This window comes from Centrocercus urophasianus, unplaced genomic scaffold, assembly GCF_019232065.1.
Source record: "Centrocercus urophasianus isolate 14NV4802_14NV808 unplaced genomic scaffold, USGS_Curo_1.0 seq_12, whole genome shotgun sequence".
NCBI lineage: Eukaryota > Metazoa > Chordata > Aves > Galliformes > Phasianidae > Centrocercus > Centrocercus urophasianus.
Window position 1 is genome coordinate 31749868 of NW_024884364.1, and position 25370 is coordinate 31775237.

Below are 25370 nucleotides of genomic sequence, written 5' to 3' on the forward strand. Positions count from 1 at the left end.
TCTGTAATGAAGGTCATGTTCTAGATCCCATTCCATTTTCCATATTCAAATATACACATCTTTCTGAAACAAAACCTTCCAATTTGAAATCAGCATCCTTCATTTCAGTTGCAACACAAGCTTCTTTGTCAAAAAGTTTGTGTAAAATTGTTCTATCTCTTTAGAAATTCCAAGAATAAAAAAGAGGCACAGGCTTCACATCAGTGTACTGATCTCAAGTTCTTGGAAACTTCAATTTCTGCAGTCAGAATCAAAATGCAAATCTATTCTGGCACCAGTGGAATATAGAACACCTTTCAAGGCACAGTCATATGTTCATTTTCATTTTTTGGGGGGGTTTGATTTGATTTGGATCAAATTTTGAGTGAAAATATGTCAGCCTAGGAAGTTATCTTTCCCTGCACTTTCTCTTTCTGTGTCTTCTGGAACAATCCTGCAGCTAGCCATACTTTAATAAAACCACCCAATTTCCTACACACTTCCAATGGTGGGGTTTTAAAGTGAAGCAAGACTTTGCAATTACTGTTACCGCTAATGATCAAGATTGAGAGTACAATTAGTTTTTTTGTCATGCATTTGCAACATATGAATCTTCAATTAGGCTTCGATCACACTAGTGGGGAAGAGCTGCTATTGGTCTTCTTGCACAGGTGAAACTCCTTGGAAGTATGTGAGCAGTTCTGCTTCAGAAGCCAGCTCAGATGCTCTTCTCCATGTTAATTCTTTCAGGTAAGTGGGAGTAAGAAGCAGTGAAATTGTAGTCATATGCCAGCAGACAAGATTGAATGCATAGCAAGTGCAGACATGATGAACAAGAAGGTGGTGTTTTAATAGTCAATTTTCAGAATATAACAACTCTTGAAAATAGAATAGCTTAGAACATTTTCTCTATTTAGAAGTGTCACTTCTTAGCTGTTCACTTAAATAAAAACTGAGCTGTGGTGTACCTTTAAGGTAAAGTATTACCAGAGGCTGGAAAGACTTTCAGCTAAGGGGTACCTCAAAATCAAAACCTGGTGCCATCACATAAGATAAATGACAGAACAGGAATACTAGAGGTATCTTTATTCAAAGCTCCTCCTGAGACGTTCAGCTTGCTACTGCATTGCCAGAACACAAGGAATGTTAAACTAAGCTGGCTCATATATTATCATGTCAGAACTCAGTCCGCACCCAGGATTAGAACGGATCTGTGTGTCTGTGTGTGTAGGCTCAAGGGCTATGAAGTTCAGAAGATCTACACTAAAAACAAGGTGAGGCATGTAGCATTTCAACCCTTCGTTTATCTCTGGGTTGCTTTAACTGTCTGTGGAAATTTTCTCCAGGGTATGATAAACAAATCTGGAAGGCAGTGAAGAAAGCTTGGGCTGTCAGCTGGGAGAAGGGAGTCCTCTGCTCACCAAGAACCTGCTGATAGCATCTTGTGCAGCTAGTACTGCAACTGCATGCTGGAGTACACGCAAGTAAAGGGGATACTGCATGCAGGGCACTGCCATCACCATCAGCATCATTGCTCTAGAAGAATGCTGTATTTGAAGAAAATAAACTCAGCACCAGGTTAGGAACTGCCATTTAACACAGCACCCTGAGAAGCGAGGGACTTCCATTCTCCTCCGTGTTTTCTACCATGAAGATGGGGAAGGGTATGGGGGCAAGGTATGTAAGGATCAGCTGAGGCCCCTCGCTGTGCTCAGCCCAGAGCAGACAAGCTGAGGGAACAGCATGGAGCTGTGTCAGGGGAGGGCAGCTGGGGGTCAGGGAAAGGGGCTGCACCACAGGGCGGTGGGCGTGGAATGGGATGCACAGGGCTGTGGGCATGGCACCCAGTGATGGAGCTCACAGAGCGTTGGGACAGTGCTCTCAGACACAGGGTGTGAATTTTGGGTGGTTCTGTGTGATTGGACTCAATGATCCTTGCGATTTGCTTCCAACTCAAGATACTCTGATTCTATGAACTGTGTCTCTTCTAGCTAATGTCAGCAGCTAATTCCTCAAAATACCAGCTCTCATTGCCCCTGCTCCCAGGTCTTGAACTGGGACTGCAGGACATCCTCCAATGTCTGGGTGCTGAGGCCCATTGTGCCTCTGGGCTTCCTTGGGTGCAGCTCAGTGTGCTCTGCAGAGGGTCCCTCTTGGAGGCTATAAACTCCTCAAGGCAGGCCAGAAAATAAAAACATTTTATGTTCCCCCACCGAGTCTAGTGCAAAGAGCCTTCTCTGTTCACATGCTTCTGCGTGCACTGTGGAGTACAGCCTGAATTACAGCAGTGAGATTTTCTGCTTGGATACGACACGTATATTTTGATGATGAGAGAGACCAGCTCTCAGACAGAAATCCATTGTTATGTCATACCTCACCAGCACACGTTCTTCATGCAGTTACAAAATGAGCATGTACTGCTTGCCACCCAGATGGCTAACTGGCAACTGCTGCTGGCAGTGGCCCTACCTGGGGAGGACATGTGCTGGTGTATAAGTATGGCCCACCTCACTGTCGTACTGCTCTTTGCTGGGCTCTCACAGGACTGAATGAGCAAATATACAGAAGGAAAGGTAGCTGATCCTGTTTGGGCATGATACAAGCAGAGACTGTGCCACACTCCCAGGATGTTTGTTTCCCCACCGAGGTAAGCAGCAAGAGAATTTCAGATCCAGTCTTATTCTCCTGCAAACAGCAGGGCTCTTAGCAATGTCAGTGGAAGCTGAAAATGTTTTCTTTTAGCTGTCTCTGTCACCTACTGAGTGTTTGTGAGCCCGCTGGTCAGAAATAACCCCTTGAGCACACAAGAATACCAATGGTATTCTTGTCAGAATATAGATACTAATGCAATGCACCAATGACTGCCTTTCTTGGAAAATGTTGTCACATAACTCAAAGCTGCTTTAGGGGCTTCACCATTTTTATTCTGGATACTCACACCATAGTGACACTTCTGAAGCACCAGAACAAGCTGCTATTCATGCAATAAACTCCCACCTTGCTTATTGCCCACTTGGTATGCTCACAACAAGACCTGGGATAATTTACGTGAGTTCTGTAAAATGCCAGATGCCAGGGGAGGTGAAGACAGTATTTTAAAATAGGGTCTTTCCCCTCATTTGCTATAGAAAATAACAGGAAAAACCTATAATAAAATAATAATAATAATTAAAAAAAAAAATTAAAAAATTAAAAAATCCTGCAACATTTTGATCCCTAGTTGTATAGAATCATAGAATGGCTTAGGTTGAAGGGGACCTCAAAGCCCACCCAGTTCCATGCACCAGCTCAGGCTGCCCAGGGCCCCATCCAACCTGGCCTTGAGCTCTTCCAGGCACGGGGCACCACAGCTTCTCTGGGCAGCTGTGCCAGCGCCTCACTGCCTCCAAGGAAAGGATTTCTTCCTAACATCTAGCCTAAATCTCCCTTCTTTTAGTTTAAAGACACTCCCCCTCATCCTATGACTATCTACCTCAGTAAAATGTCACTTCCCCTCCTGCTTATAGGTTTCCCTTGAGTTCTGGAAGGTTGCAGTGAGGCAAGGCAAAGGGGCCTTCCATAACGGCATTGCAAAATCTCTTCCACTGCCTCCATCCAGATGAGCCCTGGATGTGGATTTTGACACAGAAGCTGTTGGCAGGCTGTGGAAAGGCTGACAATCTTCTTGGGCTCTTCAAAATGCTACTTTAACTTTTTTTTTTTTTTTAAATCCATTTAAGAGAAATTTGAGGGGATTTAAATGCATTCTCGAAGCAAATTGAATCTATATTTCTTCACAGATACATGAGTCAGAGCATCTGAACGTGTATTGCCAAATATAGGCATTGTGCTACATCAGAAGATGGATGCTGGAGGATAACTGCACAATTTCCAAAGTTTTGTTTTATTATCTTTTCATTTTTGTCAAGCAAATGACAGAGAACACTCTTTTCCATCCCTCCAGGAAAGCTGCCTGACAAAGAAACGCCGTATGTTTTAAGAGAAAAGGCAGCACGATTCATGTTGTGACTGTCTGAAGTCTGCCATAGGGATGGAGTTAGGTGGGTGACACAGTGGCCATGACACTTCGGTGTCCCATTGGGACTGAGCACGGGATTCCACATTTTCAGCACCTCCAGCACACACCTGAAAGGTGGCAGAAATGGGTGGAGAAATCCACTCTCAGACCCTGGGCTGAAAGATCTGCAGCCCAAATGCGCGACCACAGGATGAGGCAAAGGGACGCTGATCCCCCGTTTGCTGCGGACGAGCGTCCACGTTCAACTCCCTCTCAGCGCGTTCTCCGCCCTCCGCCATTTTCCCCCTTTTGCCCGTAGCTCCGCAACCGCCCGCCAGGGGGAGCCGCGGCTCCTCCGATGAGGGGTGCGGGGGCTCGGCGCGGCCGAAGGCACTCATTGGCTGCGGCTGGGCGGGCCGGGCGCGGGGCGCCGCTTCTTAAAGGGCTGCGCGGGGCAGCGGGTTTGCGGTGCCGGGCGGGTGCTGCAGTTTAGGGGCGCGGGCGGGTGTGTGCGTGCGGGGCTGCCGGGCGAGATGAGCGAGGTGGGTGAGCGGCCGCTGGGCGCGGGCATTGGGAGGGTAAGGGGGAGCCCTGCTGCTCTTAGAAAGTGGGAGGGAGGGTGGGACGGGGGGGGTCTGCGGGTGCGGGAGGCGTTGAGCGTTAGTACTTTCCTAAGGTCAGGTGGGGAGGGCAAGGTGCTTCTGTTGCGGCTGAGCTGAGAGGTGTTTGTTGGCTGTGTGCGGGGTCTGGAGCTCGTAGCTTCTGTAAAGCTGTATTTAATGAGTCTCTACAGGTGTGTGTGCGCCTTCAAAGCGAGAGGTGTTGCCTTGTTTTGTGCTTTGAAGGACTGTGTGCTCTGGTGGAGAATTTGAAAACCAGAGTTTAAAGGTGTTTGCAGTGCTTTTCCCTGTGTGGAATCATCATAGAACAAATTGTGCGGGAGCCAGATGTGGAAGCTCATGGAAAAAATGACATCTCTGTAGTCTGATGCTAATGTGAACTTCATAAAATCTGACCTGGGAAGGATAATTAAGGAAAAGAATGTAGATACTTTTGTAGCCTGGGAAGGTTGCTGCCTGTTTGTAAGTAAATAAGCTGTTTTAGGGAAATATTCTGGGGGCAAACCAGTCAGTCAAGTGCCAGCCAGAGTCAGCTTGCAGCATCCCAAATTCTCCATTGCACTTTCCCTTGGGGATGAGTAGTGATATCTGTAATTACACCTCACCCAAGCGCCTGTTTCTGGAGGCTATTTCCTGTTACAAAGAACCTGCCGCTTCTCTAACAATTGGCTATTCCTGTCCTAGCAACACAAGTAAAGCAAAAAGGAGCACCGAATTAGTTTCTGACTAGCTGATGTGCAGCTGTAATACTTTGGTGCTCTCTTAGGTAAAAGACTTGAGGTGAGGACCTGAGAGATAGTTATGAGGAGAAACATTTTAGCTTGCTGGTCAGGCAAGTGGGAAAAGCAGAGAGAAACCTCATTGTGCTTTCCTGCTGCTTGCAGGGATCTGACAGCCCAAGTGTACTTGCACCGTGCTTTCTGTGACCTCTCCCTATCACTGCCTGCATTTGAATTCACAGGGTTGAGTCCATGCTGTAGCCTTTTAAAGTAACTACATGTTTGCCACACACACTGGCTGCTCCTTTAAGGGAATGTTTGGGGAGAAATTCTCTGGTGAAGAGGAATGGTTGAATGATCCTGCTATACTGACTGCAACTGTGCAAGGCACTCTTACGTTATATTCATGTGCTAGGATGTACTTGTTCAGTAATTTCCCTTTCATAGTTTGAAGTATTATTGCTTGCTTTGTACATAGTGTGTCCTGATGAACATTAAGATCACTCTTAATGCCGCCATAGGGGTTCTTTATTCATATTAAGTTTCCTGGTGCCTCACAGAGCAGTATTTCTAGCACACCTTCAAAGCTAGAAATGTTATCTTTCTATGATTCTTAAGTGCAATCAATATCTTCAGTCCTACTGTCACTCAACAGATAATACTGGAGCATTTATCACCCACAGCTATACTGAATGAAAGCCAACAGTCAAAAGAATATTATTTTTCCAAAAGACAGATAGGAACAACTGGACCAGCCCAAACCACCCCAGTTCAGAAGGCTGCTTAAAAGCAGAGGCAAAAAAAAGATTAGAAAGCAAGCTCCTTAAACATCTGTTTGGATGGGGGTCTTGCTGGATTTCAGTTGTAATGCTGTAACTGATTTTTTTTTTTTATTTTCTTTGTCCTAATCTGACAGAGAATCTGAGGACAGTGATTAAAAAAGGTTCATCTTGAGCCCCGAAAAGATTATTTCAAAGTGGTGTTGAGATGGCTGAAAGCTTATGTTTGTAATTGGTAGTATTTGAGTGGAGCTTAAAATGCAGTGGTAGCAAATTCTGAAGAAAGCTTTCAGATCCTTTGGAAGTTATTTCTTGAGATTTTTTTTACGTGGCTTTTTATTTTACTGCATCAAGCAAAATTAACTTAGTTCCTGTTTATGTGATTACCACTCTCCTGATGGGGAAAGCTCCATCGTGATGGAGGAAGCAGCCATTAATCTGACTGTAGTATTCCTTTATTTTCTAGCAGCTAACTTTTTTTTCAGTGAGGAAAGAACTCTGCAGGAAAATCTTGATCTGCAATTAGTCAAAAAAATGTATTTAAGGTACTCTGATTGCTGGGCAAAGATCTGGCGTTGTAACTCCAGGGAACTTAAGGTATAAGGGTTTGCCCGGTTGGATCATGGAAGTGTCCAAATGTATCTTATTGCTAGATGCTTCTTGGTTTTAGCTGGAGATAGTTCATTATGTACTGAAATGTTTTTTTTTTTAGGTGTTGAAGTAACTTTGCAAATCTATTCCCGAGTAATTGAGGAGCCTTTTCTCTAGGTCTATAGTAGGTCTATTTCTTCAACTTTAATGAGCTTGGAGAGAATGGCCAAGCTGTTCAGATTTGGCTACTGTCAATACAGCATCTATGAGAGAGATACAACTGTTCTTCCATTAAAGATCTCTGGTCACCTAGGATGAACTGGGGGAAGTCATCTTGGGTGTTGGTTCACAGAAGAATGCCAAATAGCTATATACACTTACTAGAGAGCCTTTAAGCTTAAAACTCACCTCAAAGAGTCTGTCAGCTTATCAGTGGAGTAACTATCTGACATGCTGAGTTTGTCAGGCCGTGCAGGCAGTATTCCTCTGGTGTGAAGGCTTGCAAGAAGCTTTTTTAACTTCATACAGATATTTTTACAGCAGTCACTGCCACTCTTTCCTTCTGTGTTGAATGGCTCTGGTTGTTAGGGATCAGTCTTAATCTTAGAGTTTGACTGTAGAGTGCTTAGGTCTCTTAGCTGGGCTTGGAATACAAAGAACTCCAGCTGTTGTTTCTCTCTGGAGCTGCAGCAAGCTCATTCCTGTTGTCTTACGGCTCTTTAATTTGGCACCAACTGCTATCTTGTGCCCACCTCTGGGAGAATATGAAGGGTACATGATTGTGTTACCTGTAAAGGGGATATGCTGGGTATTTCTGGCTCATCAGCTCAAACCTTGTGGGGAATGCCAAGCAGCTTCCAACTACAGCCCAGAGTATTTAATCTGTATAATTTGGAGCTCAGATTACCTTCAGGTAGTTACACAGCAGTTGTGTTGGGGAAGATGTTGACTTCACTAGAAATATGATATGCCTAACACAGAGGCTTGTCCTGAAACTTGAGCTTCATCAGTCCTTGGAGTGAGAGGAAATGTCTTATACCCACACCATGAGGTTAGGGGCCTTGGTTATGTTTCCAGTCTACTAGAGCAACATGGGGTGTCTGCTTCCTTATAGGTTGAAAAAGGCCCTGGGATGCCTTTCCATCACTTCAGTCAAGTACCCTAGCCAGGAGGCTGTTACAGAAGGAGAGTAATGTAGCCAAGAATGGAACTTCTGGCATAAGTGCTGGTTTCTGCCTGAAACTGTAACTGTTTCAGGTAGTTAAGTGGGAAAGCTGAAACTCATTCATAGATTGCTTTCCCAAATTCAGTTCAATATTCCATAGAAACTGGGCTAAACTGTTGATACCTTGAGTCTCGGAACTAGATGTATTTAAACACTGAAGTGGTGTTTCCAACATCAATAATCCTGATGGGAATAAATCAGAGAGATGTTTTTTATTGGGGGGAAAATATGCCATGTTTGTTCAAGGGAACAACCGTACTCTTATGTGGTTATTGCAATCTAGGTTGTGGAGGGGGCTGGTGTCTTAGCAAGCAGACCTTTTGCAATAGGATGAGGGGGTGGGGATGTGATGATGATGACAGTGCCTTTTTGTTCAGATACTGCAGTGATCCTCTACTTCTGAACTATCAGTTTCGCTGAGGTTGTACCCACAATAGGTGCACAACTGCATAGATCTAAAGTGCAGCTAGAATGTGGCAGGCTGGAAGGAAGAAATTGTGCAGCTGTTGTAGGATAGGGATGGGACTGAAGGTGTGTGAACACTTTTTTTTTATCTCAAATTTACTTACTAGCTGTGTAGTAAATTACTTCTCAAAAGAGGAGGAAGGAGAACAAGTTTTGTTTTTTTAATTTATCACTTTGCCTGCTCTTCCCCTGATGTGCTTTCAGTGGAATCAGGCATCTTCTCAAACAGCACTTATGAATGAAGTTGAAAGCTAATCTTAGTTTGGTGAAGGTGGTACAGGTCAGAAAGAAGCTTGTTTTTTTTTCAATGCATATAATGCTAACAGATTAAAAGAATGCTCTAATAGGGGACAGTTGGCTTCAGAAGTGTGCTTCAAGATAATATTTCTTTGTTAAAGAGTAACTTCAAATGAAAACCTCTGTATTTGTAAAACAAGAGAACTGCATCCACCACTTCAATAGGAAAATTAAGAGTATAATTTCAGGCTCCAAAGGCATGTAACATATTAATATGTCCCTACAATTCTAATGTATCATCAAGCTTACGAGGATTGTCTTTCCACCATTTCTATGCTGACTTGGTCAGGCTTGTGATGAAATAAGGTATATGGTCAATGTCTGCTGTTATTTGTCTTATTTTCCAAGTGTATGAAATAAGAAGTATGTCAGTGTTTGTTTTCTTTTTCTGTAATAACAGTACAAAATAACTTATAATAGAGTGGCTAGTCCTAGACATTGGGTGTGTAAATCATGTGATGCTCACTGCTTGGTTGAAGAGGGCTGAGAGAAGGCTGTGGGCATCAGAGGAAAGCTATGCCTTTCTTCATCATGTCAGTTGCAGTGGAGCTTTAAAATCACAGGGCCATGCAACACTTTATTCTCTGTGAGGCATAGGATCCTTTAATAAAGATGAATAACAGCCTCTCTTTTTTCTAAGAAAAGGTGTTCTGTTTCTTTTTTTCTCAGTTGTTTAGACACTAGTTTAACAAAAATAGACATGCCAAATAAATAGAAACTAGGTGAAATCATAACTAACATTCTTTGTCCCTTTACTTTTCCATCTACTTTTAATAATGGCAATCATTCTTTATTTCTCTTATGGAAACAAATGGAGGAGACAGATCAGGTAGGCTACTTGTCTCTTCTCAGGAAAAGAAATGACAGTCTTTGGAATTGGCTCAGAGCAAGCAACTGCAGAAGAGTTGTAATTGTGAAACTTGCCTTAACGACAGGGCTGGGGAGAAGTAACTCAATTTATCCTCGCTCTCCATTTTTCTTCCCACCTTCCATGTAAAAGTGTATGGAATAAGTGTTGCATTGGCCAGTTCTTCAGCTGTTATTTTCTCACCTGATCAATTCATGTCGAGTGATACGTACCCTTATTTATGAGCAACATGAAACTTGGAGGAAGAAGCACAAGTTAGATCAGAAGTGAAAATTGCCTACATGCCTTGAATATTATTTACAGCTGAGTTGTCTCTCCTCTTAAAGAGAAAAGTATTATTTTGTGGACATTGAATTTTGTTACCTTATCACCTTAGTATGCAGTGCATGAAACATGACCCAGAATGGAGGTGTACCTTATGCTGTGAGGATGGTGAAGGTAGACTGAATGATGATAGAATGCTTTTGTTGAAGTGATAGTAAAACCCAAAAAAGGGATGGGGGATGGGGGATGGAGGAGGGGGAGGGAAGCTATTGAAGGTGGTATCCTTCTGACTTCAAACTGTAAAGATGACCAGATTCAGCTGAATCTTGTACTTGATCATTGTGTTAAATCTGCAGGTTCATTGGTTGATACTTGGCTGAACATGAGCCAGCAGTGTGCCCAGGTGACCAGGAAGGCCAACAGCATCTTGGCTTGTAGCAGCAATAGTGTGGTCAACAGGAGCAGGAAGGTGATTGTCCCTCAGAACTGTACTCAGTTCTGTAAGGCTGCACCTCGAGTGCTGTGTTCAGTTTTGTGCCCCTCACTACAAGAAGGACATTGCCCTTTCCTGGACACATTCCAGGGCCTCAGTGAAGCTGTGAGGAATCTGGAGCACAAGTCTTATGGGGAGTGGCTGAGGGAACTGGGGTTGTTTAGTCTGGAGAAGAGGAGGTTCAAGGGAGACATTATTGCTTTCTATGACTTCCTGAAGGGAGGGTATAGCAAGATAAGAATAATTGTCTTCTACCATGTAACCAGCTAGAGGGAATTGGGTTGTCTCAGGGAAATTCAGGTTGAATGCTAGGGAAAAATGTCTTCTCTGAAATCTCTGAAAGAGTGGTTAGGCACTGGAACAGACTCCCTAAGGAGGTGGTGATGTCACCAGCCCTGAAGGTGTTCAAGAAGCATTTAGATGCTGTACTGAGGGACATGGTTTGTATGGATGATATGTGGATGTGTGATATATGGATGGTTGGGCTAGATGATCTTGGAGGTCTTTTCCAACCTTGGTAATTCTGTGATTCCCTAATGTGTGGAGAGGGAGTGCTAGCTATGGCAGGATGTGTGGTAATGTTTATTTAGTGTCACAAGCAGGGTCTTGGTGTCTAATGGCCTGGCAGGAGGTATGAGCAGCTTTATTTGCTGCTCTTTAGTTAGCTCATATGATTCCAGTTACTCAATAGAGCCAGCAGGACTAGGGAAGCCATTGTAGAATAACCAGATAAATGGGTGTCCTGGTTTTAGTTGGAACAGAGTCTATTTTCTTCATTGTGTCTAGTATGATGCTATGTTTTGGCTATAGGAGAAAAGCAGTGTTGATAATACACCAGTGTTTTAGGTCTTGCTGAGCAGTGCTGTATGGAACCAACAGCTGCACAAGGAGCTGGGAAGAGACGGAACCAGGACAGATGTCTGGAACTGGCTTAAGGGATATTCTGTCTCATAGGATCAGAGAATGGCTTGGGTTGAAAGGGACCTCAAGGATCATCAAGGTCGGTCCTCCCTCCCCCCCGCCACATCCAGGGCCACCAACCTCCCCATTTAATACTAGACCAGGCTGCCTAGTGCCCCATGCAACCTGGCCTTACCCACCTCCAGGGACGGGGCATCTACAGCCTCTCTGGGCAGCCTCTGCCAGCACCTCACCACTCACAGTAAAGAACTTCCCCCTGACATCCAATCTAAATCTTCTCTACTCAACTTAAAACCATTTCCCCTTGTGCTGCTGTTATCTACCCTTGTAAAGAGTTGACTCCCCTCCTGTTTGTAGGCTCCCTTCAGGTACTGGCAGGCTGCAATGAAGTCACTCTGCAGCCTTCTCGTATAACATCATGCAAAACTGTAAAACTGGGAAGTTGGCTGGGTGGGCTGTTTCTGCTCAGGGACTGACTGGGCATTACTCAGTGGGTGGTGAGTGATTGTGTTGTGCATTGCTTATTCTGTTTAAAAGAAATACATATTTTATGAGATATAATCACAATTATTTCTCTTCATTTTCTGTCTTATTAAATAACCTTTATCTCAACTTGTATGAGTTTTACAATTTTTTTCTGAATTTCTCCCCCATTTTACTTGAGGGCTGGGGGACTAAGTGAATGGCTGTGTGGTGCTTAGCCACCTACTGATTTAAACCACAACAATGGGAACCAAGTGTTCAAGTTCTAATGATTTAAACTCAAAGGCTGTATGCTGCTGCACCTGATTGGGGAAGATTGTGTCTTGGTTCACAGCACAAAATGACTACACTAAAAATGGGGAAGAGTGAAGAGCTGCAGGAAGCCTGGCTGGTTGTTTTGCTCTGGTGTAGAAGTATTTGTGGGGATTATGTCATCATTGTGTGTTATGTCATCCCCAGAAAAGACGCAGTTCAGAAATGCCCAAGCAAGCACTGATCAGGCTTATATCCTCGGAAGTAGGACAACTCTCAGTGTAACATTATGCTACAGGTTTTTAATCTTGTCAAGAGTTAGTAGGCTCTTTCCATGCAAATTGGTGGCTCTTTCCAAGCTGAACCTATTAGCATGCAAGATATTAAGGAAGAACAGTGCTTTGTGAGTGTGTTTTTATTGATACAGTTATACTCTCCCACAAAAAAAAAGGTTGGCTTTAGTGTTTCTGAGCCAGACTCATTCAACTGAGTCATGTCTGGCAAGTCAAACAACTTGACAGGCTGCTTTGCCTTTATGTCTCCACAAAGAGCCTGTGTGCATTTCAGCAAAGCCCTGAATAGGCACTAGGATTAAGTTGGATTAGTGAGAGGAAAGAGTGCCCTCTTCTATGAGAGAGCAAGGGAACTGGGTTTTGAATGTGCAAGATAGACTTCCCTTCAAAAGGGTCTAAACAATGCATCGTACAGGTGAACGCAGGTCCTAATGTAACTGCAGTGTAGTAGTTGGTAATGGAGAGTAGCTGGCCTGAAATGAACCAAAGCATGTAGCTAAAAATGAAAACATTTGAAGTGCTCAAATCCCAAGTCTTGGGTGAGGCAGTAGGGAGAGGTGCATAGGCAGAAAAATAATCCAAATTTAAAAATCACAAGTATGTCTTTCATTTGATTTCTAGTGCTTTTTAGTCTCTAGTTCCTGTGCTCCATGCTGTCTTTTTTTCTTTATAAAAAATAAGCTTTTTCAAATCTCAAGGACTAAATACTAAGTATTCTGGTTGTTGAATTTCTAAGCACAGTTTCAAAACTAGTTCGAAATACCATGAACAATATCTTTTATTGGAACTTGAGAGATACCATGTGGTGTTCTGGAATGAAATCTGAGCAGCACTGAAAACCAATTCCTAAAGTTCCAAACATATTTTAGTGGAATGTGAGGTGAAGGAATACGGAAGATGGAAACTGCTGCAAAATAAAGCATCAACTTGATTGGAAGGAGGAGGAAAAGCAGACTAGGCAAATGGAGGTAGATGGGCAAACAGGTTTCTGCAGATTACGTGGTGGAAAAATAAGATGTGAGGTTTCGTAGCTGCTTTGTACGTATCACTACTCCACTTAGATCTGACAGATGCATACTCATCACTTAAAGAGAGAACAAGCACATTGTTGGCTTGGCACACATTTAAACTACATGTGCCAGCACACGTGTGCTGCAGTTTAAGCAGGTCAGCCAAATGCCTAAGGCAGGCTGACTTCATGCCAATTTTAATTGGCCAGTCAGACTTGGCTAGCTATCACTTCAGCTTATTTCCCAAGCTATGGCACAGCATTAGCACCCAAGCCAAGCTGAATGCATCTCTACAGAAAGGCTGCAGGAGACCCTCAACTTGTTTCACAAGGATTTTGTTCTGAGTTCTGCCTTCTATTCCTTGCTTTGAGTAGAAGCTTGGTGTATTTTCACCCTGGAGCTGGTTAAAGGGATGGATCTGCATACGCAGAAACAATTAGCTAAGGATCTAGCATTACTCTTGTAAATTGTGGGGAAAAAAATGAGAGTTACAAATCCAAATTCTAACAATATCTCTTGTGGTCATATCATATAAGCCTTAAAAATTAATAGATGTTTTCATCAGACTGCAACATCAGACAGTGCACAGCTGGATCTAAGTGAATGTTGTAATCTGCTTTCTGTGTGAAACTTAGGTCTGTTGGGATATTAACAAAATGAATATGTGGCTTTATTTTCTGGAGGAACATATTCAGATCCTTTTTTAATGACTTTAATGACCTCCCTTTTTTAATGACCTCCTGTGGAGCAGAAGGGCAAAAGCTCGCTTGATCTTGATTTTCAGTATGAATACAGACCGTGAAAGCGGGGCCTCACGATCCTTCTGACTTGTTCTCTCTTTAAGTCTTTCCTGACTACAGGAAAGATCAGGAGAGACTCTCTTCCAGGGAGTGTAGTGGTAAGACAAGGTGAAATGGCTTTGAACAAAAGGAAGGGAGATGTATATCAGACAATGGGAAGAGTTCTTTACAGTAAAGTGTGGTGAGGCACTGGCACGGGCTATCTGGAGAAGCTGTGGAGGTCCCATCCCTGGGGCAGACATGACCCTGGACAGTCTGGCCTGGTGGGAGGTGTCCCTGATCATGGCAAGGAGGTTGGAACTAGATTGTCTTTAAGGTCTCTACAATCCCAAACCAATCTGGTGAGTCTGTCCTTGGAGTCAGGGATGCTGGGAACTACCTACAGCTACACTGGAAATTGCTTTCCTAATTTCTCTGCCACTATTGACGTCAAAGCTGATAGTAGCATTAATTTCACTGAGCAGCTGCAGGGTCCAGAGAGCTTCTGATTTGTGGAAATCCGTGTTTTTCAGCCAGCTCTTAGATGAAGCTAGTGATCTATCTTCTTTTTTTTCCCTCTGCATTCTATGTGAGCATGTATGAGTGCTGTCCCTGAAGCTTGGCAATCGGTGTGACCTTGTGCATCACCCCATCCATTTTCCTTCTTAGTGTTGTGGGGTTATTTCTAATCACTTGGCTGCTGCTTGGACGCACAGTGCCAAGGCAGCTTTGTTAGGAACTGCATCACACTGGAAACAAAGCTGTTCCCCCAAAGTCTCAGTGGGTAGCTTTCAATGCATATCTGAACAATAAGGGACAAATTTCTGTCAAGTACAGCCCAATTTCAAGGCAGCTACAGCTGCCAACCCCTGGGTAGGGATGTCCTGGTGGCACAGAGCCAAAGATAACGGGTATGCATCATCTCTTTGCGCAGCCCCTGGGCAGGGTGTGCTGCCAAGGCTGCAATGTGCTCTCAGTCCAGTGGTTTCCCCTGCTGCTGGAACAGCCCCACAGAAGCTGCTGTCAAAACTGCAAATGGCTCTGGGGCTGCTTGCAGTCGCTGTCTGTGACCACACGGCCTGCCTGGAGGGTTGAGGAGCAAAGTGATGCGTTAACATCCATGTTGCTTCCTCATGCTGTTGTCTTGAAAATCAGAAGGCTTTTCCCTATGGTGGAGGCAGGAAGTTGCTTTGTATAGTGACTTGAAACTGCTGTAATCAATAACTTCTCAAAACCTGGCTGGGCAGTTCTAGAAGGTTGTGGTAGCATCTGTTTACCCCAGAAATAAGTAAGGATATGGAAAGAAAATGAGAAGGAATTTTGTTTGAATTGTACAGCTGGGAAAAAAAAAAAAAATGCTAACAGAAAAAACACCCAAACTTCTGCAGTCTGGGAAGATGCACAGTCTGTTTTAATAATGATAAAGTTGATATGATCAGATATGAAGCAATTTGTCAGTGCAGACTTCTGCCATCAATAACCAAGTTGTCCCTTGAAGACAGCCTCTAACTCAATTACAGCCGGGTTTGTATCTTGGCAAATTAAATTACCCTCAATTTCAGTAGAGTTTGGAGGAATTACATATAAAGTAAATATTTGTTTAAGAAAACCAACACCATCCATAATCAGCTATATCATGCCTGAGCAAAGAGCCTGACCCCTTAATTGGCTTAGTGCATTCTTCCCACCCGAGACTGGAAATATTAAAGGGTACCCATGATGCCCTCTGAATTCAGCACTTTGCCCAGGTCCCCAAGATTCTGATTAACTCCTCGTCAACTGCTACAGTCAGCTGCCATTAACTGTGCCTGCATAGCTGGTCAGGGCTTATAATGGAGGTATGCTGTCTGTGCGTGGCTTTACCTCCCTGTCACTGAGCTGCTTTAGTAGAGCCTGGCTGCCTGGTGTTTCTTGAGGTTGTGCAGCATCACCAGGAGATACAGATCCATGTTGAACTGGCAACTGATTAAATGTTTTGAGATCTGTTTAGCAAATAGTATTTCGAATCAGGGGCACTAGAGTATTTACTTTAAAATTTAAAAAATGTAGTAATTCCACATAACTTCTTTTCAGAACACTGCGGCTTCCAGATTCTTTTTATCAAGAACTTTTGGTCCATCTGCAGTTTCAGCTTTTTAGGAGAAAGCCAGCTCAGAATAAAATTAGCTGCTGAAATCATTGGGGAATGCAAGGAGATCTTTCTTCTTAGGAGTGTCGTGCAGCAGTGCTGGAACAGATCACCCAGAGAGAGTGTGGATTCTCTGCCCTTGGGACTTGCAAGACCTGACTTGGCAAAGAATTGACAATATTCTCCTTCAGGGTATTTGTAGGACCAGAGACTTCCAGAGGTCTCTTCCAGCCAATGCTGCCTTGGTACTATTGTTGAAATTCTGCATTCTTCCATCTATACCCCCTCATTTTTGAGCTAGGGCTTTTTTGAGCATCTTTGCTCTCCTATGGAACAATCTCCTGAGATCATAGCAATTCCCACTGTGTCTAGAGGAATTAAGGAGGGAAAAAAAAAAAAAAAAGGAGACTTGAATGTTTCAAAGCAAGTTATGTTTTGGTACTCAGTTTCCAGAATCGAATTGTGGTTCTTCCTCCCCACTTTACAGCCTGTTCTGTTGGACTGATACAAACAATTAAACTCTTCGTAAGCTGGATGATTCCTTCCAGTGATTAATTTCAAGACAGCTCTGCAGAAGGATTACTATTATCTGGAATAATCTTAGTGATGCTATTTTCTGTATGGCTTTGCAAGCAATTTTATTTGGACAAATGAGGCCTTGAGGATGGAGAGAATCATCATTATCAACAAAGAATCGTCATAGAATGGCCTGGGTTGAAAAGGACCTGAAAGATTATCTAGTTTCAAACCCCCTGCCCGTGGGCAGAGTTGCCTACCACTACACCAGGTTGCCCAGAGCGACATTTCAGCCTGGCCTTGAATGCCTCGAGGGATGGGGCATCCACAACCTGGACTGGATCATATTGGGAAGGGGAGTTCTGAAGGCTGGTTTCCTGTCCCAAACTTCCTTTTTGGAACTGTGGTGCCAAATTTAATGCTACCAGTCGATAAGAACTGATAGGATTAAAAAAGGAAGAAACAATCTGAAGAATTCCAGTCATTTTTTGTTTATACTTCACAGCTTAATCTATTTTTATGTAATTGAAATACTCCTCTTGGGTCACCTTGGTATTTCCTATTTATCAATTTGCAGTGTAATTTGTGGATACAGGCATTACCATCCTTGCCCAAATGTGAGCTGAGGTATTTTTTTGTTAGTTGGTGTTTGAAGGCTTATTCCATAGTTAATTTTACCCTGTTTATCTTGTGCTTAACAGAACTTAATGTGCAGTTTAGAGATCTTACAGTACCGCAGTAAGATTCCAACTCTCATTCAAGCAACTAATGCTGCTGAAGTAAACACAAGTACTTGTTCACATGCGAGTTCTCCTGTAAATAAGCCTTGCAGGATCAAGCCCTGTTTCCTGCAGGAAAAAAAAAAAAAAAGGATTACTTCTCAAGGCTGGCACGGTAATTAACAGGATTTGGGAAATACATTCTTGCAGCTGCTTTCAAAATTAACTTCAAAGATTCCATTAATCCCTGCCTCAGAAAAAAAAAGAAAGTGATTACAAATGTCTTCGGAGAAATATCTACTTAATATTTTAATTCAGAATATGCTAATAACCTAAATATTAAGGAAGATACCGTTTGTGCTAATTATGTTGATTATGTTTGGTGTTGGTGTAAATATACTGTTTAGAATACTGCATTGAATTTGAATACAAAATCAGCAGGTTTTCAGTGAGTTGATTTATAAATTGCAGCACTGCTTTGGTGAAAGTGGGGCATAGTTCTCCTCTGTGCTATTAGAATCTATAAATATAGCACTGTAAGTGGGTTTCTGCGTCTCTGACAGTGATTCTCTCTGCTCCTTATTAGCTGCCTCCTTCTTCAGCCTGGAATCATACTGGGTGCTAGTGCTGAGGACTCACCTCAAACCTAAAAGCTCTGTCTGGTAAAAAGTGAACTATCTGCACCTTGCTGATTGAGGCAAATGCCTGAACTCTGTGAACACCCCCATGCTTAAGGCACTCTGTCCATTGGGTGAACTAAGTATTTTATGTAGACTTATTCTTAAGTAGTTTAAATGACTAAAATGTGCAAGGATGTGAATGCTGAGGTTCAAGTTATATCATTTATAGAAAGATGTAAGGAAATTGCACAGGTAGATGTTTCTGGAGATGCTATATTTCAGTAACTTGGTTCTACCAAGCTGTGACTTCTTGCCTTTTGAAGCTAGGCTTGCCTCTGGGCAAATGGGGGGAGAACAGAACAATCCTCAAATTTGAATCACGTCTGTTCATCTTAGCCCAGTTCTGGGATTTTAATGTATAAAAATAGCCATAGGTGATCCTTAAAATTAAGGACAATCAATAGCTAGTCAAGTACAATACTGCTTGACCCATGAAGATAATTACAAAAATAGTCGGAGTGCCAGGGATTGTTTAATTTTGACAGCCAGTATTGAAAGATGAATCCTGGCACTCTTGCTCTGGCAATATTATGCTGCTCTGGCAACACAGGATGGCCAGAGAATAGAAAATTCCCACTGTGCAAAGGGACACGAAGAGGGTGCTACTTAGGTTTCTACTCTATCACAGAGATCTGAGATCCCAAGGTGACAGCAGACAGGAAAAAGTGGTAGTCTCCAAAAAGTCACTTCTACCGGAAACTGTTAGTTGTATAAATGACTGCTTTGTACTGAAGTATACATTGATAAATGTTTTTCATTCCTGTTGAGCACTCAAAAGATATAATCTGTGATTTCATGCAAAGATGTGCAAGAAGTCAGCAGGTTCATCAGACTCACGGGTACATTCAGATAAAGTATTGGCTAGATGCTCTGTGTTTGTTGCTGTTACCTTAAATGCGGGCTTCGAAGGACAATTTTATCTCATAAATATTCAGTCTGTGGCGTGGGGGAAAAAAAGTGGAGAAACTTGTAAAGGTGGCAAAATAAACCAATGAGAAGAGTTTACTTCCAACAGAGTTTTCATAGTGATATTCAAGCTTCTCTGGGACTCTTCAGTTCTGACTGTAAGCGTTCTTTATGTAATTAGTGGGGTTTAACATCAATCTATATCACAGACTGGTGTTGGAAACTTAAAATTGGAGTTAATGTGTGGCAGCTTGTGCATGGCTCTCCTGTCATATACCAAGACACATTCTATTGTTCCCCATTCATCTTCATGCATTTTGATATACAATTCCCAGGAATCTCCAGCAAAGAAGAATTTCACCAACTTACACTGAAATTCCAAATTTGACAGAGTATATCCACTTGTTCCAGGTCATAGCCATTTGCTTTTTGCCCCTACTTAAATTCTGGCTCTTCATCTAGTTTCTGACCTATATTAAATTTTTGCTAGAGCTTGAAAGAGGAGCAGTTGCACAATGCCCATTGATTTCAGTTAGTTCCAGATGTCACTTCATCAAAGAACTGTTTTCCTGTGCCATGCATGTGTAATGTAGTGATTAACCAGCAATAGCAAACGGTTTCCTCAGTGCCCAATACCTGTTGTTTTGTTTTTTTTTTTTTTAATTGAATATTTGATCTTTGTTTTCAATAGCAAATTCATACCCAGTATAAAAAAGCATGGAAAACATCATTTTCTCATAATCAGGAATTGCATGTAGTGCACTTGGACAGGAAGAACATGGAAGATGAGGCTAATTGAAGGACGTAGCTTTGTGTGCTTTCTGTCTTTATATCTAATTTATCACCTTTAGTGTGTAGGAGTGGGCATGCAATTGTAATGCCCTCAAAATCCCACCTAAGGAAAGAAGAGAAAAAACACTATGAAGTAATGATGCAGTAATGGCGATGTAAGCGTGCTTTGGGATCTTCCTGCACATATAAGCAAAGTGAGTTCACTTGTGGCTTATTTGATTAGTCCAAACTTCTCTGGTATCTCTAGAGATCAACCAACACTAAGTAAAAATCAGCCTAGAACTTTGTTTCTTTCTTTGTTCCTGGATGAAGTCCACACTGACTGCACAGATTCGAGGTGCTCAAAAGGAGATACTTAGTCCTGTAATCAGTGGGCATCAGCTCGGTGCATTTCCAGGTTGTTCTGCTGCAAGCTAGGAAAACTACAAGCTGTACCTGGAAAACTTGGGAAGTCTTTAAGTGAATACTTACAATGTTTTTATTTGAAGAAAAGTTATAAACTTCTAAGTTACTAAAATATATTTTTCACTACTGTTCTCATTCTAGTGCTTAAGCAGCTGCTTTTGTTAATTAAAGCAGAAAGTTGCGAAAAAAACACCACTAAAATATTTGGATACATCTCATACACTTAGCAGAAAATTCTGTATAGAGAACAGATACCAGTGATAGCAGCGCAAATTAAAGTCTCTCTTGGCATACAGCTGGCTGGCCAGACGTGTTTTATGTTGCATTGTACCAACGTGTATTTCCTTCTGTCACACCTGTGCCTTTTCTGTTAGAGCAGACCTGGTAGCAAAATGAGGGTTAAGAAAAGCCTAGGATTTGTGCAGATTTCCCTGCTGTTATCCAGTCGATGAGAACAGAGCATATTAATGATATACAAAATGTGTCAGTGAAATAATTGTGTAAAAAAACAAAAACAAAACAAAAACAAAAAAACAAAACAAAACAAAAAAGCCTGATTCAAGGCCACACCAGCCATTTCTGATAATAATTTTACAGAAACTTTCCATTGTTTCTATTTTTTCTTTTATTCTTGAGAGTTTTTTCCTTTTTTTTTCCTTTTTCCTTTTTTTTTTCCTTTTTCCTTTTTTTTTTCCTTTTTCCTTTTTTTTTTCCCTTTTTCCTTTTTTTTACCATTTTACTTTTTTTTTTTTTTTTTTTCTTTTTTTTTTTTTTTTCTTTTTTTTTTCCTTTTTCCTTTTTTTTTCCTTTTTCTTTTTTCCCCTTTTTCCTTTATGTAGAAACAATATACTTTTAAACATCTGCAAACCCTGCTTCACTGGGATACAGCATGCTATATCATGTGGGCCCTGCACTCAAATGAAAGATAAAACCATTTGACCCAGTTGTCAGAGCTTCCTGACAGTCTCATCTCCTGATATTGGGCTTTCCATAGCTCCTCAAAAGTCATTCCTCTGCCTCAAGAAACTTCATAACCAATGCCTGGATACAGTCCCTAATGCTGAGGTGCAACTTTGAAGTGTTGTTGAAAGGGTCCAGAAATCTGAATACAAGAGAGAATGCAACAATGTTTGGGATTGCAGGATAGGTTAGGAGAATGAATAGAAAACCTCACTGCAGTAATTTAATGTTCTTATTGAGAAATCCTTCTGGCTGAAAGCTCACTTTTTGCCCTTAGTTTGTACACCTGGGGACTAATTCTGTAGATTTTACACTACATTAGCGAGCTGCACTGTATGGCACTAAGAATTTAACAGGAAAGTAAACCTATTCTTCTCCTACTGTGGTTCCTGGCAGTAGCCCTTTTTCCTTCGTCTTCTGACAAATTGGGAGTGACTTTGATTTTTGGAGACATTTTTAATGATGTGCCTTTGATGTTCAGCAAAACCACCGAGTTAAAAATTAATATAGCCCCAAGCAGTCATAAACTATGTTTCCTCCTACGCAACGTAGCAACAAAACTGTTTATCCTGTTTTACTGGATGATCATTATGGCTTTAGACTCATGTTCATTTTGGCTCAGATGTTTCCTCTTCAATACCCAATGGACAGTTTATTCAGTGCTTCTATCCTAGTCCTTGCCTTACAGAATCTGGGGAACTTCAGAAGCTTTGAGTGATGGGAGATGGCTATGAGTTACAGCAAGCAAAAGGATTAGACTACTTTTAGCTTTTAAAAGATGGTCAGCAACTTGGGGATTGCTTGTTTAAAAACAAAGCTCAGAAATTAGTACTATTTTTTTCCTATTTCAACGTTATTAATTTCATTTGTTGGCTTTGAGGACAGTACTTATTACACCAGCTTTTGAAGGGCTTTAATCCATTGCTTCTTGAAGATACTCCTCATGTTCATTCCTTTGTTTGGAATGATATTGGAAACCTAAGCCTTGTTTGCTGCCTGTGTTAGCATCATGAAAGGTGAAGAAGGAAGCAAGAGGCTAATGCTAATAGTATCAGCATCTTGAAAATGTGTTGGTTTTTTTTGTTTGTTTTTAATAGGGCCAGTGAATGTATTGAAGTAAAATACTGAGGGGTTTGCAAGTGGATGAATATGTTGTATATGGCTTTTTCCAACACAATTGCAATGCCCTGTTAACAAGAAACTGATTCTCTTTCTCAAATCCATTGGTCTTTTTTGGAATACAGCACAGTGCTTTTAGATGAAATTATGTATGCAGCACAGAAGGAAGTACTATCAGACGCTTGTTTAAGAAACTTTGAAGCTTTATTCTATGTCTAATGGTCCCCAAACAAGCTTTATGTATTTAGTCTGATCTTAACTTAGAAAACAATTTTGACCTCATGAACAGAAAATATCTTCAGTAACTGAAGCTGAGATTTCATTTATTTTCTTTATCAGAACTTTCCCCTCTCCCAAAGGGGAAATCCTGAGACATGAAATGTGTGCTTCCCTATTCCAGCACTGCATCAGCAGCAGACCAAACCTGACAGGTATAGCCTGGGGAGGAAAGAGAAGTCTTCATAACAGCTAGGCAGCACAGTCTGAAATACTCAGAAAGAACATCTTAAAAAAAAAAAAAAAAAAAAAAAAAAAAAAAAAAAAATTTAAAGTAAATTTTTGGAAAAAGTAATATAGTTACTGGATTTTTACCTTCTAGAAATTGGTATTTTATTTTTTGGGAGGTCCTGGTAAATTTACACTGAAATCTTGTTTCAAATAGGGATTGAAATTGAAATATTGATGTATTAACAAAGCTTAATTTAAAGGCATAAATGTTAATGTCTTTAGCAAAACTGGCTTCTAGGTGGATTTAGTGACTTATGGCTATTGTGAAGTTATACTTTCAGATTAAAAAAAAAAAAAAATAAAATGCCCTTTAGGATCTTTTTTTTTTTTTTTTTTTTTTTTTGGGCATTATTAGCCTAAAGTTTTCTTTCCTGTTGTAGACTGTGAAGCTCCAGGGAGAAACAAAAATATATTTCCATTGCATGGGATGGTAGCTACGGACTCAAAGTTGTTTTCTGTAGGGATTCTGTCTCATTGCACAGCGTGAGATGAGGCAAAGGCAGCAGAACAGAGCCATGCACTGAAGTCTGCCACAGGGAGGAAGATGAGAAACCTCACCATGGGCATGTGGATGCACGATAGACCATATGTAGCTTTTTTGCTGTCCTCCTGAGGGGTTTGAAGAACTTCTTTCTCCCTCTGGCTTTATATAATGAGAGCTAAGAGTAAACATGAAGGTTTTGTACTTACATCATGAATACTCTGAGAAGACAAACACAATGGGGGATGAAAGACAGGCACTAGAGGAGTTTTTAATCAGCAGTCCTGATTTTAATTTTAATACTGCTCTGCAGTAAATACCTGAGGATAAGTATGCCTGTATGGTTTTTCATAACAGAATGAGTATGATTGTCCATTTTTTAGTGCAAACCAAGTGGTTTGCAATGCTGCTGCAGTTGTTAACTTTCCTGATGCATGAATATATGTTACCCCTGAATGCGACTAGATTTATTCACTGTAAACTTCATACTCCTGGTTTTTCACATGGACAGCCCTAGAGGATGGATTTTTTAATCTGTTTCAGTAATATTTATAAGTATAGATAATTTTGCATAAGGAATGCAGATTTTACCAAACAAGTTTATTAAACACCTTAATTCTACCTGTGAGATGCTCCCTCTGAAGGATGCAGTATAGGGTTGTTTGGTATTTTTTTGAGTAGCCATTCCTAAGCTAGTAAATTATATGTGTAACCTCGCTAACACAGCTTTGCCATGGTGAATATCTGTTTGGGTGTTCTTTAGTCTGAGTTGAAGTGGGAAGTTCCATCTGTGTTTGAGGACAAAATGGAAAGTCTGACCAATGTCCAAAGAATCCCACAAATGGAGGCATGGCAGAGACCCGAGGGAATGTTCTACTGTGGCTCATACCTTTGCACTGTTTTAACCTGACTACACATAGCCCATCACTAGTAGGTGATAACAGTGTACAATTACACACATATTTACATAGCTGTGCCTAGATGGTACCAAGTGTTCCTGTTTTGACTGCTGGTTTTTCTAAACAGCATCGTAAGAGGGTGAGTGACTATCCAAGAGATTGAAGGGAAATCTATCTGTAACTGCTAGCAGTTTCAAGGTGACAATCCAAGTTCGTTCTAACTGCTTTTTCTTTCCCTCTTCTACCAGAGACAAGGAACCGGAGCTACAAATGGAAAAGATAAGACATCTGGTGAGAATGGTGAGTGTAAGCTTTATTTCTTGATGGAGAATATAGAGCCAATTAAATAGATATTGATATTTACTGTAATGACAGATGTCAGACAGCATCAGCCTTGTTTTTTTTTTCCTCTGACCTTTTGCACATTTTTGAAAAACTCTAAGGGCTTCATGGGATTGTGTCATTGTGTCCTTTGTATATTCAAACCATGTATTTAAGTAAAGATTTGCTCCTGAGTTCACACTACTTAAATCAAATATTAGAAATCATCACAGATGCAAATGAGGCAAGGACAAGACAGTGTTTGGTATGTGAGAAAAGAACAGGAGAGAAAATTAAACATTATAAGTAGTTGCTACATGAATAAGGTATACAAAAGTAAATAATTACAAAGACTTGTCCATAAACATAATTTTTGTGGTCTGATTAATTCCACCTAACTTTAGGCTGATAACTGAGGTACTAAAGTTAGAAGCCACTTGCACAGAGCTCATCTGAGAGTTGATGGAGAGAGGATGTGAATGGGCAAATGCATGCTGCACTGTTCAAAGGGGCAAGTTACGTTTTTGGCCCCTAACAAAGGGGCAAGCAGAAGCCAATTCCTACTCCACAAATTGTGCAGAAGATTCTATCCAGAAAATGTTTTCTTTTTGTTTGCTTTTTAAAAAAAAAGAAAGAAGAAAACCAGCTGAATTTTCAGTAAAAACATTTGTATTTAGTTGAGAACTGATTTTATTTCCTATAGGAGGCAGAAGCACATTGCATACCAGCGATCATGCAATTAAAATCCTGTTACCATCAGCAACATGTTTCAGAGGAAAACATTTTGATCATCTTTAATTATAGACTCGCCCGAATATAAGACAACATCATTTTGTAGACTTTCATGAACAGGGGAGTGATTGAGCTAAAAAAAAAAAAAAAAAAAAAATAACACTGTTTGC

General features: G+C 41.3%; 1 protein-coding gene across 1 annotated transcript in view; it reads left to right on the plus strand.

Moving 5' to 3' along the window:
- Positions 1 to 4440: 4440 nt before the first annotated feature.
- Positions 4441 to 25370, plus strand: part of PCP4 (Purkinje cell protein 4) — a 51931-nt gene continuing 31001 nt past the window's right edge. Inside the window, exons 1-2 of the mRNA XM_042811048.1 lie at positions 4441 to 4518; positions 24396 to 24447. Of these exons, the coding sequence (XP_042666982.1) occupies positions 4510 to 4518; positions 24396 to 24447 (61 nt within the window). The 5' untranslated portion in view covers positions 4441 to 4509. The remainder of the gene's footprint in view (positions 4519 to 24395; positions 24448 to 25370) is intronic.